The sequence below is a fragment of the Rana temporaria genome, chromosome 6 (assembly GCF_905171775.1).
Source record: "Rana temporaria chromosome 6, aRanTem1.1, whole genome shotgun sequence".
NCBI lineage: Eukaryota > Metazoa > Chordata > Amphibia > Anura > Ranidae > Rana > Rana temporaria.
The window spans coordinates 34869194-34883383 of record NC_053494.1 but is presented as its reverse complement, the minus strand read 5'-3'; the positions used below and the strand labels follow the sequence as shown (position 1 = coordinate 34883383).

Sequence of the window (14190 nt, the reverse complement as noted above, 5' to 3'; positions counted from 1 at the left end):
TGGGATTCAAATGCAAAGCTGAAGTTAGGGCTCTCCTGACTGGGCAGGCTTCATTTCCTTTACAGAAGTATTTTGCAGCCTCTCTTTATGACTTTTTAAATACCAATGGGAGAGAATATGACACACGATATCTAAACATGTTGGAAAATATAAGTATATACAGTACAGATAAAAAGTTTGGACACACCTTCTCATTCAAAGAGTTTTCTTTACTTTCATGACTATGAAAATTGTAGAATCACACTGAAGGCATCAAAACTATAAATGAACACATGTGGAATTATACATAACAAAAAAGTGTGAAACAACTGAAAATATATTTCATATTCTAGGTTCTTCAAAGTAGCCACCTTTTGCAGCAGACACATCTTTAGAACTGGTAAGAGGAGACTGTGTGAATCAGGCCTTCATGGTAGAATATCTGCTAGGAAACCACTGCTAAAGAAAGGCAACAAGCAGCAGAGACTTGTTTGGGCTAAAGAACACAAGGAATGGACATTAGACCAGTGGAAATCTGTGCTTTGGTCTGATGAGTCCAAACTTGAGATCTTTGGTTCCAACCCCCGTGTCTTTGTGCGACGCAGAAAAGGTGAACGGATGGACTCTACATGCCTGGTTCCCACCGTGAAGCATGGAGGAGGAGGTGTGATGGTGTGGGGGTGCTTTGCTGGTGACACTGTTGGGGATTTAATCAAAATTGAAGCATTACTGAACCAACATGGCTACCACAGCATCTTGCAGCGGCATGCTATTCCATCCGGTTTGCGTTTAGTTGGACCATCATTTATTTTTCAACAGGACAATGACCCCAAACACACCTCCAGGCTGTGTAAGGGCTATTTGACCAAGAAGGAGAGTGATGGGGTGCTGCGCCAGGTGACTACCTCTTGAAGCTCATCAAGAGAATGCCAAGAGTGTGCCAAGCAGTAATCAAAGCAAAAGGTGGCTACTTTGAAGAACCTAGAATATGAAATATATTTTCAGTTGTTTCACACTTTTTTGTTATGTATAATTCTACATGTGTTAATTCATAGTTTTGATGCCTTCAGTGTGAATCTACAATTTTCATAGTCATGAAAATAAAGAAAACTCTTTGAATGAGAAGAAGGTGTGTCCAAACTTTTGGTCTGTACTGTATATATTTTTTTTAAAAGATAAGAGTGGTTCTTTTTAACAGGTCTTTGTCAGAGTGACCTTTTAATATAACTCCAATACACTTATATGGCTTACAATAAGGAAAAGAATGAAAATTGGTTTAAGGGATAATCAGACTTACTTAGTCAGGTTTTTATCGAGTTTGCTTCCAAGTTCCCAGGACAGAATCCGCAATGTCCAATCCTGAGAAAAAGAAAAGCACAAATATGACATATAATGGCAAAAAAATATAAGTACACCTGTACAGCAAGAAAATAGGCTGACATTATTTATTAGATTTAGGGTAGAATCTAATTTACTGTAGAATCGGAAGCAGGCCGTAGATTATGTGATTTTCTTTCCTGGGTTGCAGGAAAGAAAATCACTTGATTCCTCCATCAACACATTCAAGCCCCATACACACTATCAGTTTTCCTGCAGGTTTTCTCTTCAGGTTTACCAAAACCATGTAGTGCAAGGGCCTGCTTGAATGCATACAAATTGAAACTCTTGAGGTTTGACCTCATATTAGATGGTTTTGGTAAACCTGAAGAGAAAACCTGCAGGAAAACTGATAGTGTGTATGGGGCTTCAGTGTTTATGGGGGAATCCCTCCTGTGAAGCTATTGTGTTCTCCCAGGCAGGGGACACTGGGAGCCATCCCAGCTGGGAGAACACAGTGGTTACTGGTAGCAGCTATACCCGCTGGCAGTAATCACATGCTAAAAATCCAACATGCTGGTTGTACCCAAGCCTGAAAAAGGAAAACAAATACAGCCGCTGCATCTAAGGACTGGTAAACTGTAATATATCACATTTTTATTCTTGGCCTGAACCAGAAAACTTGAATTTGGTGTACATAACCTTGCCATGTGGATTTCTATTTAACTCAATGTGCTAGGACTGGCATTATGTCTCAAATATGACTCTTCCAAAAAATCTCTATCATGGGTAGAACCACACAAGGTGCACATTACATACTAACTTTTTTTAGTTTTGGATAGGGTGGGGAAGAGAATACCGGTACATTTCAGTGTTTTTTTCACCCCCATTGGGGAGATTTCCCCTCACTTCCTGTCCCTTTGATGTCCACACAAGAAATATGGCATGTGGTTATCACTGGAACAGCGATGACAATATTATCAGAAGTTCTAACCTGTTCCTATTCTTTTATTCTACTAAAAATGTGTTTTTGAATAAGTCGATGTTGGAAATACAGTATGCCCCTGACAGGAAGTGAAGAGAAATCCCCCCCACCCTTCTTAATAAGAATGCAGATGACACCTGTCTCTGCTTTATCCATAATTGAAACAGTCTTGGATGAAGTTGAGCTTTAATGAAATATATTTGACAAGATCCTGACATGGACCTACCTCAGATTTCACTGATGGCCAGTCTGCCACACTTCTTATAAATGCCCATTCTTTAAAACTGAAAAATAACAGAGAAAATCATTTTTTAAGATGGTGAACATGCAAATGTTCAAATAGTAAAATCAGGCCCCCTTTCTGCTGATGATAAGCCACACCCACAATCATGGTAAGTCTCCCTCCGTGGCACAAAAAAGGAAACTTGCCCATTTTCCTGAAAATGGGCGGAGCCTTTTTTAAGTGGGTGGCTAACATATAGGAGAATAGGCTGATTTCTATATACATGAAAGTCAACTGTTTTCAAGTCTGTATTTTAACCAGTTAGCATGCAGTACATTTGTTGGTAGTCTTCTTTTAAAGCCCAGTAGACGCTTGTCTTTTAGGCCTTATTCACATAGACGATTAGGGCCAGTCTGCGAATTCTGATGGCAAGAATCAACAGTCTCTTGCAGCTAAAGTCACCAGTGTTTAGCCATGGGAAGTCACATATTGCCGGTTGTCCAGAGGTAATCATTTGTCCCTTACACCAGGTAACTACTTCCATGGACAGCCACATGTCAGCTTACCATTCAGCCACACAGTCAGAGTAGCCACAGCTAACAGTAAACACTGGTGATTCTGCCAACGTATTTATTGGTCTATGCAGCCTGACTTCATTACAAATAATAAATTTGACCGTTCATTTTGACTTTAATGCAGCCGCTTTATTAGACTTTTTTCATTTTATTTTGCACTATATTTTGATAAGGTCAAATGCAGGTCAAATGCAGCTGACTTTTGCATAATTTAATTGGTCCAGCTTGGATCAATGTAAGTATGTATGATCCTGGTAGAAGCTGGAAATCACTGTGGTAGGCACCACTATTGCAGGGATGGGCAGTAGCTTTATGGTTCCGTGCCAAGAGGCTACCGTGCTGCATTGTGAACACTGGAGATTGCTTGCTTGGCCCGGTATCAATCAAGGAACACTTTGTATTTTCTCAATAAATGCAAACAGTTTTGTGGTCTGATATATAAACCTCTAATAAAAAATGTACTATTCAATTACTAAAAAAGTTAAGCCTCGTACACACGACCGAGGAACTCGACGGGCGAAACACATCCTTTTCCTCGTTGAGTTCCTTGTTAGGTTGTCGAGGAACTCGACGAGGCAAGTTTCTCCATTCCCATCGAGGAAATAGAGAACTTGCTCTCTTTTTGGCTCGTCGAGTTTCTTGACAGTTTCCTCTACGAAAATGTACACACGACCGGTTTCCTCGGCAAAAAAATATCTCCCAGCAAGTTTCTTGCTGGTTTTTGACAAGAAACTCGGTCGTGTGTACGAGGCTTAATAATATGCTCAAACTTTTATCCAATCACTAAATAGTAATTTCTATTATTTTGAAGAGCCAATATAAAGGAAAACTAGTGGTGATAAATACACTTATGGGTTTAACCAATCTTTCTTTCTTTTTTTGCATATCATTTTTCATGTTCCACATATCTGAAGACCTGGAAGGCCGTGTCCTTCGCCTACATATCTTGTACAGTAATAAATAGTGTTCCCTTTACCATGTCAGAAAGTTAAAAAGTATGCTCTTACCTGCAAGACTCGCGACACGTGTCCTGACATCCCAGTTCTTCCTGCACAAATCTTTTATGCAATTTGAAGTAACAATAAACTAAAATTAAAAGAAAAATAAATGTAAGTGACAGGCAAGGTTTCTGAAAAAAAAAAGCTTTGGGGAATTATTGATTCTTAAACAATTTCACATCCTTTCTAAATATGACTAACATAGGACTCTGAGGGGTGATTTGCTGAAGGCAAAGGAAGTTGCATTTTGCATGGGAATTAAATGCTTAGAGCCAGAGCTTAGTGAATTAGGTGAAACTCTGCAGACTTCTATCATCCAATCATGTGCAAGCAAAAATGCTCTTTTTAACTTCCTTGTGTGTGATTGAGTATTATTTGAAAAGTACAAATGCACAACTTCATGGATTCAATATGCCCATACTTCTATATTAAAGTGGTTGTAAATCTGTTACAACCACTTTTACCTACAGGTAAGCCTAGATTAAGGCTTACCTGTAGGTGCTCGAAATATCTCCCAAACCTCCACGGTTTAGGAGATATTTACAAATGAGACGGGTGCCGTAGACAACGGCGCAGGCGCACTTTAGAAACCTTTTGAAATGGCAAGCGTGTCGTTTCTAAAGGAGATCGTGCCGTGGACGCATTGGAGGATCGTGCGTGCGGATGCATTGCGCGGGAGTGATGTCATCACGGCTCCAGCCAATCACAGCGCCAGAGCCGCGATACTCGGAAGGAAGATGGACGCTTTGTGGAAAAGGGGACAGCGGTGACATTGCAGGCTTCGGTTTCACAAAAGTGACACATAATGGGCTACTATGCGATCCTCTATTCTTCTTTTACTTCCCTAGGCTTTTCTGTAGGGACAACTTTCTTCTTATGCACTTCCTTGTTTGTTTTGCATAGTGAATTTTATACACTGACATCATATACACCAGTGCCTGTTTGCCTGGTTTAGGCGCATCAATTTCCTCCCTTGTTACCTACAATGTTTCTCTGTTGCAATATGACAAATGTGCTTTTTTCGACATACTTAATGTTCTGTCATTTGCTATGACTTCTCTACTTTATCTACCACTGCTTTTGACTTGAAAGTCATCAACCTTTTTCTTTCTTTTTTATATGGGTGCTTGATATTGAGAGCAGTCACAAGCCTCATTCTTTAAAATGTTTCAATACAAATTTATAGAAAGTTAAAAGTGCACCACATTTGCTAATCTCTGGGTAAGATGAGTTATTTTTTCTGTATCTAAATTTATAAAATCGTGCCATTCGGACTGTAATTAGAGTGATAATGTAACACCTGGTCTACACATGATTGTCTATATCGCTCTCGGTCACATGATTTTCAATAGTCTAATCTATCATTATTAGCTTCAATACTTGCCGAATCACTGACCTACGGATATGCAGAGAAGAAGTTTTATCCGACTTGGCCAGTAACTATTTTAGCCATAGACAGCCAGTTACTACTATCCTCAGAAAGATTTTTGGAATTGTATCCATCATAAATCTCTCAGGAAATGTCCCCTTTAAGTTGTTTGCAATGAGCTATTATGCATGTGCATTTGTCATTCTGCAATGTGAAATTACCTGTGGAAATTACACTGTAAATGTGGCGGTATAAATGAAAAGAACAATTTTGCCTCCCATACAAACTCTATTGGAGTGAAACAACGCTTATGCTATTTTTGTTTCATCAACATATTTTAAAACCTGTAATTTTAATATTCATGCAAACCGTGCTGTTAATAGGGACATTAAAATTGCTTTTGTGTTTTTTAATTTGAGGAGGGAGTTCCTTGCTTCAACTAGCTGATGCATGTATTTAATTATTATATATTTTTTTTAATCCTTAGTGCTGAGAGATTCAATTTTGTATTTGTTTGACACGTGTTTAAACCTTCCCACGTGTACAGGAGATGTCACTTTATCCACACTGCCATGTGTAAGTATTCTAAAAATGCTGCATTTTAGTGTATTTTATAATATTTTTTTTTCCTTTTTTTTTTTTTTTGCCATTAAAAGAACGACATTTAACATCAACCACAGTAATTTTAGTAGACACCTTCCAAAAATACAAAATTAATAATATTCTGTAAACAACCCTTTTACACATGGCATCTGTAGAAATTGCATTACAACCTAAATAATGTACACACAAATGGGGAAAATAAGGAAGAGGTAGGGGAACAATTCAACCACCACAGTCTTTTTTTTTGCCACACATATATTCATTTTCCCATGGGGGCCCAATAGCCACTCCCCCTCCAGTGCCCTCCCCCCAGTTCAGTCTGGTTGAAAACATAAAAAGATCTTGCTAGTCCGGTCTAGTTTTATTAGCTTTAGATAATAACAATTACCAAGCATACAGATTGTATGCACACTTAGTACATAGTTATATAGTTAGTCAGGTTGAGAAAAAAAAAAAGACACAAGTCCTTCTAGTTCAACCAATAGAAAAAAAAACAGTCATTAACTGAGGGCAAGGATTTTGATTACCAGTACTTTGTAATCAGTGTTTTAGCAGTATTTAATAGGTACAAGTATCTTTGATCACCTATAATTCGATTTTTATCGTGAAGTATTATGTAATAAAATTATCTATGGATCGTTTGGAATATTTATTGAGGTTTTCTCACCTAAAAGTTATGTTATGGTCTTCTAACATTGCATGATTCAAGGACAAAACCATCATATGTGTGAAATATTAATCAAGTCCCCTCAACCTCTCCAACACAGCAGATAAATTGAATTTTGGTGTTTTAGACCCTATAGTTAGTCATTGATAATCTGTCTTAGCTACAGAAGAGGATTTTAGTGGATATTTTAGTGGATATTTCACAGGCCAAAAGACAGCAAAGGCTAACATTTGGTAAAACATACCAGAAGATGGCAGAATCCATGGTAAGAACATATACTAAAATAATAAAAGAAAATTAAGATAAAACTTACTCCAGCTGGGGTATTCTTCATAGTTGCAGTATTTTGCTCTTTCTGGCAATGGCTGGTCATAGTGTGCACAACCACAGGTTTTTACCATTTCGAGCTGGAAGCAGGAATAAAGGCAGATCTAGCAGAGAGAAAGATGTGCCAAAGTTAAATACATAGCATAGTGTACTTTAATGAGCATTACTAACAAACCAGTACCTATGCGGTGTAAATAGAAAAATCAGTGGACTGTTCTACAGAATATTTTTTGAATGAACTCCCGCTTTCCAACAAATCAGTGTTGTCAGGTATCAATATCAATTGTATTAATCACCTAATTTATTCTTCATATTGCCAATATGGACAAATTCAAAAATGACATATGGTGTTTTGAGTGACATTAAAGTAGAACTATAGACAATAAAAAAATGTCATCTTGGATAGGGTAAGGGAGGGCTATAACCTGTCAGATATTTCCCTTCACTTCTAGTCCCATAGCCAAACAGGAAGTGAAAGGAAATCCCTGCAAATTGAGGGAATTCCTTGGGACCCCCAGGTCACCAGAACTAGTGTATCCATTGGAGGATTTCCCCTCACTTTTCTGGGGACAACCCAAAATCCATGATTTTCTTTTACTTTCACTTTCAATGATAATGGTAAACAACACTAATCGGGAGACTAACCGGGAGGTTAAATCTCATTAACCGGGGGGCACCGAGAGCAATAAAAACATACAGGTGTTCTAAACTAAAAAAAAGGTTTGCCTTTGATTATACTTCTTTACATAATGTTTTTTCTTTTTTCTGAGCCCCCCATACCATAGTCTTATTAACTGTAGATCCTACAAGTAACTATGTAAATCAGTTATTTCTCCACTTCATGTAGGCTGCCAACACTGTTCATTCTGCAGTGAAATCGCACAGCAGAATTGTCGCCCTTCAGATAGCATAGTCTTGGACATATACTTTTAAATGGACTTCAAGTAAAAGATCAACAAATCAAAACCCAACTCTAGCTAATGCTTTTTAATCAGGTAGAGTGACAGTTTTTGTTTTTATTTTTTTACTTCTATTTCCTTATTCAGCTTTTTGGATTCCAGTGTCACCTCTCCAACTCCAACATGCTAAGAAATATTTTAACCACATATACATACCTGATAAGTGTACGTCTTGTTGTAGAGATTCGGGACAAAGATATCACTTCCATCAATAGTACACTCGCTGTAGGGGCTACTTAGCTTTGATGACTCTGTCTGAAATCAGAATCAAATGGTATCAGAATATATTTTTTTACTTTTGGTTGCTTATAAAAATTCTATGAAGACTTATAAAAATTTCCAGCTACAATGTTGAGTTACCTTAAAGTTGCTGGCATCTATTTCCATTATTTACATTAGCCTAACTATAGTCATCATGTTTTTTGAGATTGGAGTTATAACTGTCATAAAAGAGAGTTTCTACTTCATATACCAGCCTTCCCAGAAAAGTTGAAGCTGTTATAGTTGCAAAGGGTGGGTCAACTCAATATTGAAAGCATCCCAATACTTTTGGTAATATCGTGTATTACTGAATTACCGTCCTGCAGAATTTGTTTACTGCAGTGCACATGAGCATTACAGTTCATGGCCCAGGATTTCCAAAGGTGCCAGATGTACTCCAGGGGGGAACTTCTGGCACCTTCAATGGATAATTCTGCTTGTTGTGGTAGCATCTTCAGAACAATATCTAGTTTAAAGTTTGGATTTAAAATAGGTCATACAAAGTACTTAGTTATTTCTTTCTAAGGGAGAATTCTAAATATGTCTGAAAAAATATGAAAACAGCAACCCCAATATTTCTTTAGATGCACAATTAGCCTTACTACTCAATGGGGTGAATTTAACAAAGGCAAAAAAACTTCCCCCTAGATTTTCCGTGGAGCTTTCTCCGATGCTTAGTACATGTGCTAAAGCTCAGTTGATTTCCACTCAAATCAATCAATCAAATCATGTTCAAGCAAAAATGTTTTTTTTTTTTTAGTTTCTTAATACCTGATTGGATATTCTTTGCAAAGTGAAACTTTACCACATTTACTAAAGTAAGCAAGAAAGATCCGGATGGCTGCATTCCCAAAGAAAGATCCAAAAAGTAGCCTTTATTGATAATTCATATAAAAACAGCACAGATGTACAAACAGGGGATGAAAGAGGTTAATGTGTTTTCACACTAGAGTAGCACTTGTTGGGAAACAAAATGACAAAACCATTTTGTACAATGCAGGTAATAGTAAAAACCCCTATTATGGGTTTTTTTCCCCCCATCTACAGTATGTTCCATTGGAGAGATTTCCACAGCAGGAAGAGAAAAAGAAAAACTCTCCGGAGTAAGAACCATATCCTCTCAACAATTATGCAGTCATCACCCCAACAATTGTGCTCATTGGAAGGTTTCCCCTCTAATCCTGTTCCAAGTCAAATGTTTGTATTTATCCATCAATTTCTTTGGCAGTGATATTGGTCACAACACAAGTAGAGAGGGTAACACAGACAGCAAAATAAACCTGACGGGGTTGTAATCCCTGTCTATGCTATGCAAAACTAGAAGCAAATGTTGTTCAGATATATTTTAAATGCTAAAGTGCATCAACTGATCAGACTCCATACTGCATTGGTCTGACTTTAGCAAAGTGAATTCTGATTGGTTGTTCTGGATTACTATTCTTAAAAATAAGAACTGTATTTATTGGCGTATGACACGCACCCTAAATTTAAGTTAAGGAAACAAATATTGCACAGTACACAGACCCCCTGCACATCACACAGCCCCCTTTCATTATAAAGCCCCCCTGCACTCCCAGGAGATCCCTAGTCTCCTGGGACAGCACTGCCAGTGTACTCTAAAGTTGAGAAAACATCACTGCCAGCCCCTTTTCATACACTGCTCCTCCTGTGTCAGCTTCTAAATACCTCAATTACTGCCACTCTTTCGTGGACCGGGTCATGTGACTGCTCTCCTCTGATGTTTCATTGACAGTTATGTGACCGCTCTCCTTTTCCAATCAAAAGCTACACTTGAGAAGGAGGCGGAGCAGGAGAAGGAGAGCGGCCAGGAAGAGTGCCATTAATTGAGGTATTTGGAGGCTTGGATTTACATTGAGAATGACACAGGAGGAGTGGTGTATAAGAAAGGGCTGGCAGTAATGTTTTCTTAACTTTGAAGTATGCTGGCAGTGCTGTCTCAGGGCCTGGAGAGGCGGGGAAGCCGGCATTACATCCCCCCAATGTGTGGTATCCGGGGCGGACCGCCCGATCCCCGCCCCCTTGTTGGTAACAAACAAAGATTGGCGTATAACACGCAGGCACTGTTTTCCCTCTATTTTCAGGGGGAAAAAAGTGTGTGTTATACGCCAATAAATATGATATTTATAAATATGAGCCAATGTAATCAGTGAGTCTCTTGATGTCATCAATAATTTATCACTTTAAAAAAAGGAGGTTACATTTTAATAGTCTAGTCTTAGGTCCAAACCGATCGTGTGTAGGCCCCATAGGTTATTTAACCTTCGGTTAAAAAAAAGACAACTTGCTTTAAAATTTAACCGATGGATTGCTAACCGATAGGTCAAAACCGATCGTTAGTACGCACAACCATCGGTTAAAAATCCGCGCATTCTCAGAATCAAGTCGACGCATGCTTGGAAGCATTGAACTTTGTTTTTTTCAGCACGTCGTTGTGTTTTACGTCACTGCATTCTGACACGATCGGTTATTTAATAAATGGTGAGTAGGCGCGATGGACCATCAGTCAGCTTCATCGGTTAACCTATGACAACGGTCCGTCGGTCCGTTCTCATCGGATGAACTGATCGTGTGTACGCGGCATAAAAGGTTGGGATTCCAGAACAGGAAAACTGTAACAGTAATGTTCTGTTCACTCTGACATTTATTTACCAGATGCATGCCAATAGATGTCTCAGATGCTGTCTCAAGTTCAGTCCCTGACTCTTCAATGAACGGATAATCATTCTGGTCATGGACTAATATTTTGGCACCAGCTGCTGTAACTAGGAAGGGGTTATATTCTTCTTCATCAATGAAAATAACAAGCTTCAGCCCTAAAGAAAGATAAAATAATTATAGTATTAACATAAATAGAGGCATGATAGACACATCAGATGAAAAGCTAATAAGGAATAATTAAAGGGCTGACCTAAGACAAGCTTGTATGTGATCACACCTTTTTATAATCTTTAAAAGCTCAATTGAGCCTTTATTTTAAATAAGCTAAAGAGATTACAGGAAAAAAAAGATGTTCAATGTCTTCTAGTTCATTTTCTTTCTGAATCAGCCGCAGCTTTAGTAGAAAAGCCTATTCCCTGCCACCAGCTACAGAGTGTGGCCACTGCTCATTCTGCTCATATTGAGTCAGATCTGTAGTTCTATAGTCATTAAAACTCAGGCTTCTCAGTGATTAAGGACCTCTGACTCAGCAGGGGGCTTGGACCTCTGCAAATAGATTGCGGCTTCTCCAGAGAGAGCAAAGGTCCCATTCTGCAGCATGCTGGCAGGGCAAAGGCTTTTTTACTCAGACTGTTGAGAAGGCTGCGAAATTTCAGATAGGCTTTAACACCTTGATGCCGACATAAGGCAAATATGTGGCCTTCTGCTTCAAGAGGTTGTACCCGGGTGATGCCTGCAGCTGCAGGCATTACCCCAGTACCGTTTTTTAGAGTCGACGGCTCGGCTTTCTTGTAATAACAACGATCCAGCTAATCAGCCACCAGGCAGCTTTAAGACTCTTTTTTAATCAGATATCTTTTATTAAAAATAATGTTTTTGTGGTTTACAATGCACAAAAGATTGCACAGAAAATAAAGGTAGATGCATATGTTAGGGTATACCCTCAATAGAACAATATTCCACAAAGTGTAGGATTTCAAGTATCGGTTATACAAATTGTATAGTAATGCAGTGTAGAATATCAACTTGCGAGAAAAAATGTGAAATAGAATACACCAAAAAATAAGAACAAGTAAAGGGACTCTGGTCAATCATTGCCATTCGTGTGATAAATGTACCCTAACCAATCAGAGAAGTTGGGATAAGACTGAATCTGTGAAACATCTGTAATGCCTCGTACACGCGACCATGACAGCTTTTGGCTGGGAAATCCCGGCGGTAATTTTCCCAGCAGTTTTCCTATGGGAAACACTGCAATGGAGCATACACGGCTAAAGCTCTCATGGCGGTTTTCCTGCCAGGAAAACCGGGCGTGTGTAGGGGGAAAAAGCTCCCGAGTAGGTTCTCGGCTTTCCCCTCGGTTTTCCCGGCAGACTTTTTACAGCTGGGAAAACCGATCGTGTGTACGGGGCATTAGAATCTAGATTAGGCCAAAGGAATAACAAAAGTTTCCCTTATAAATACGTTACCTTGAAGTACATATATCTCAAGATCAGTATTAGTGCTGTGAGTCATTCCTAGTGTGGTCTACCATGATTGCTTTGGAAGGTTCAGTCCACACCCCCCTTTTTTAATGTCAATTTATTCAATCAGAGTGTGGTGTTGACCTCTCTGATCCACTCAACAGCTGTAGGGGGAGTGTTTAAGAATCACCTCGCAGCTATCAGCTTCCTGGCTAAATACAGTAATCTACTGATGGCTATAGTCCGTAATCGGTTGTCCCCAGGCAAGTCCAAGATGCATAGTAAGAGATTTAAAACAATACAAGTATCAAATGTCAGGTTAATTAAATCCACAATGTCATGCCAGTATCTAACTTATTGATGGCATCACCAGAACATGTGAATTAAGTTTCCTGTGTCCTTCAAGCACCTGAGGCATAGAGGAATATTCCTGCGGCTGTATTGATGCAACCATTCAGTGGTGCAGTAGGTTCTAGATTGTAGAGTTGAGACAAATGTCTAGAATTAGAAGGGGAGACTACGGGAATCATTTGTAAGACCGATTCCCACTGATCCAGAAATGTGAACATCCTGTTGCAGGTTAAAGGGTTTGTGTGAAAGATAGAGATATGTAAACTTGTGCATACGTAGGAAACATGACCCTTGTAATCATCAGCTTTGAGTATGGTGTTGAGCACAGGGGGTCTGTAATGCATAAGTGGGGTTAGATTATGTTGGGCATGTCATGCATGTCTCAGCTGGAGATATTGATAAAAACAGGTGTGTGGGAGATGAAATTCCTCCTGCAACTGTTGAAATGATTTCAACACATCAATCTCAAACACCTGGAAACTATTGTAATACATAAGTCTATCTCTAGTTGACAAATTCTAACTGGAACATCATGGCTTGACTAACATTGGTATAGACTTTATGTGTAATATATAGAAATTATGTGTAATATATATATATATATATATATATATATATATATATATATATGATTGAATTCTCACCAGCTTCTGCTCCACCCATAGAAGATACAAACAGATTCTCTCTTGAAACATCATTGAATGTGTAGCAATTGCCATACAGAGGGTGAGTAAATAGAGTGAAGTCCCTGTATTGGAAAAAATATTTTTCATTAGTTTTTCTGTCGCTTAATTAAAAGGTCAGTTAACCCAAAATTGATATTTGAAAAATAGTTGGACACTTGTTAGTTAAATCACTCATTGATCTTCTAATATCCGTTGGAGAGATTAGCCTGATGATATTCCCAACTCCTTCCCCGTCCATGGCCAAGTGAGTAAATCTCACTCCGCTTAATGCATTCTTTATATAGCAAGGTAAATGAAAATGCATGATGGTTTTTACAAGCTTTAAATTACAATGAATGGCCTATTTGGATTGTTAGCTCGTTTGGGCAGCAGGCACCAGGGTGACTCAACTATTCTGTAAATTCTTTGACTGACACGAAAAATAAAATACCTAAAGTTTATGATTTAATCTGCCAGTGTTCACACAACTTTATAGATCAGTTTCAGATGGAGTTTTGTTTTATTCCAGAGATGTTTGTAACATTTGAGGTAATCTGCTATAATTAAAGGTAATTACATGCACGGGTGCTCTATAAAGATGTGTTTTCTCAATTTAGTTTCTTGAATTTGTCTTGGAGCTGGGGGTTGATTATAGCAAAAGAGGCCTAATATCTACCAAAGCAATGCTCAGCGCCTCACTGAATTTACATACCTTGGTTGGAAAGTAACTTGGTTTGAGAGCGTTTTGCAAGAGAAGCAAACATTTTTA

At 38.6% G+C, this 14190-nt stretch overlaps 1 protein-coding gene across 2 annotated transcripts in view; it reads right to left on the bottom strand.

The window, feature by feature from the left end:
* The window catches only part of SCNN1G (sodium channel epithelial 1 subunit gamma), a 50388-nt gene that overhangs the window by 5896 nt on the left and 30302 nt on the right, over nt 1-14190 (bottom strand). For both annotated transcript variants that reach the window (XM_040356663.1, XM_040356664.1), the window contains exons 5-11: nt 13401-13504; nt 10934-11097; nt 8159-8257; nt 7030-7147; nt 4087-4165; nt 2508-2565; nt 1277-1338 (exon numbers count right to left, since the gene is read on the bottom strand). In XM_040356663.1, the coding sequence (XP_040212597.1) occupies nt 1277-1338; nt 2508-2565; nt 4087-4165; nt 7030-7147; nt 8159-8257; nt 10934-11097; nt 13401-13504 (684 nt within the window). The remainder of the gene's footprint in view (nt 1-1276; nt 1339-2507; nt 2566-4086; nt 4166-7029; nt 7148-8158; nt 8258-10933; nt 11098-13400; nt 13505-14190) is intronic.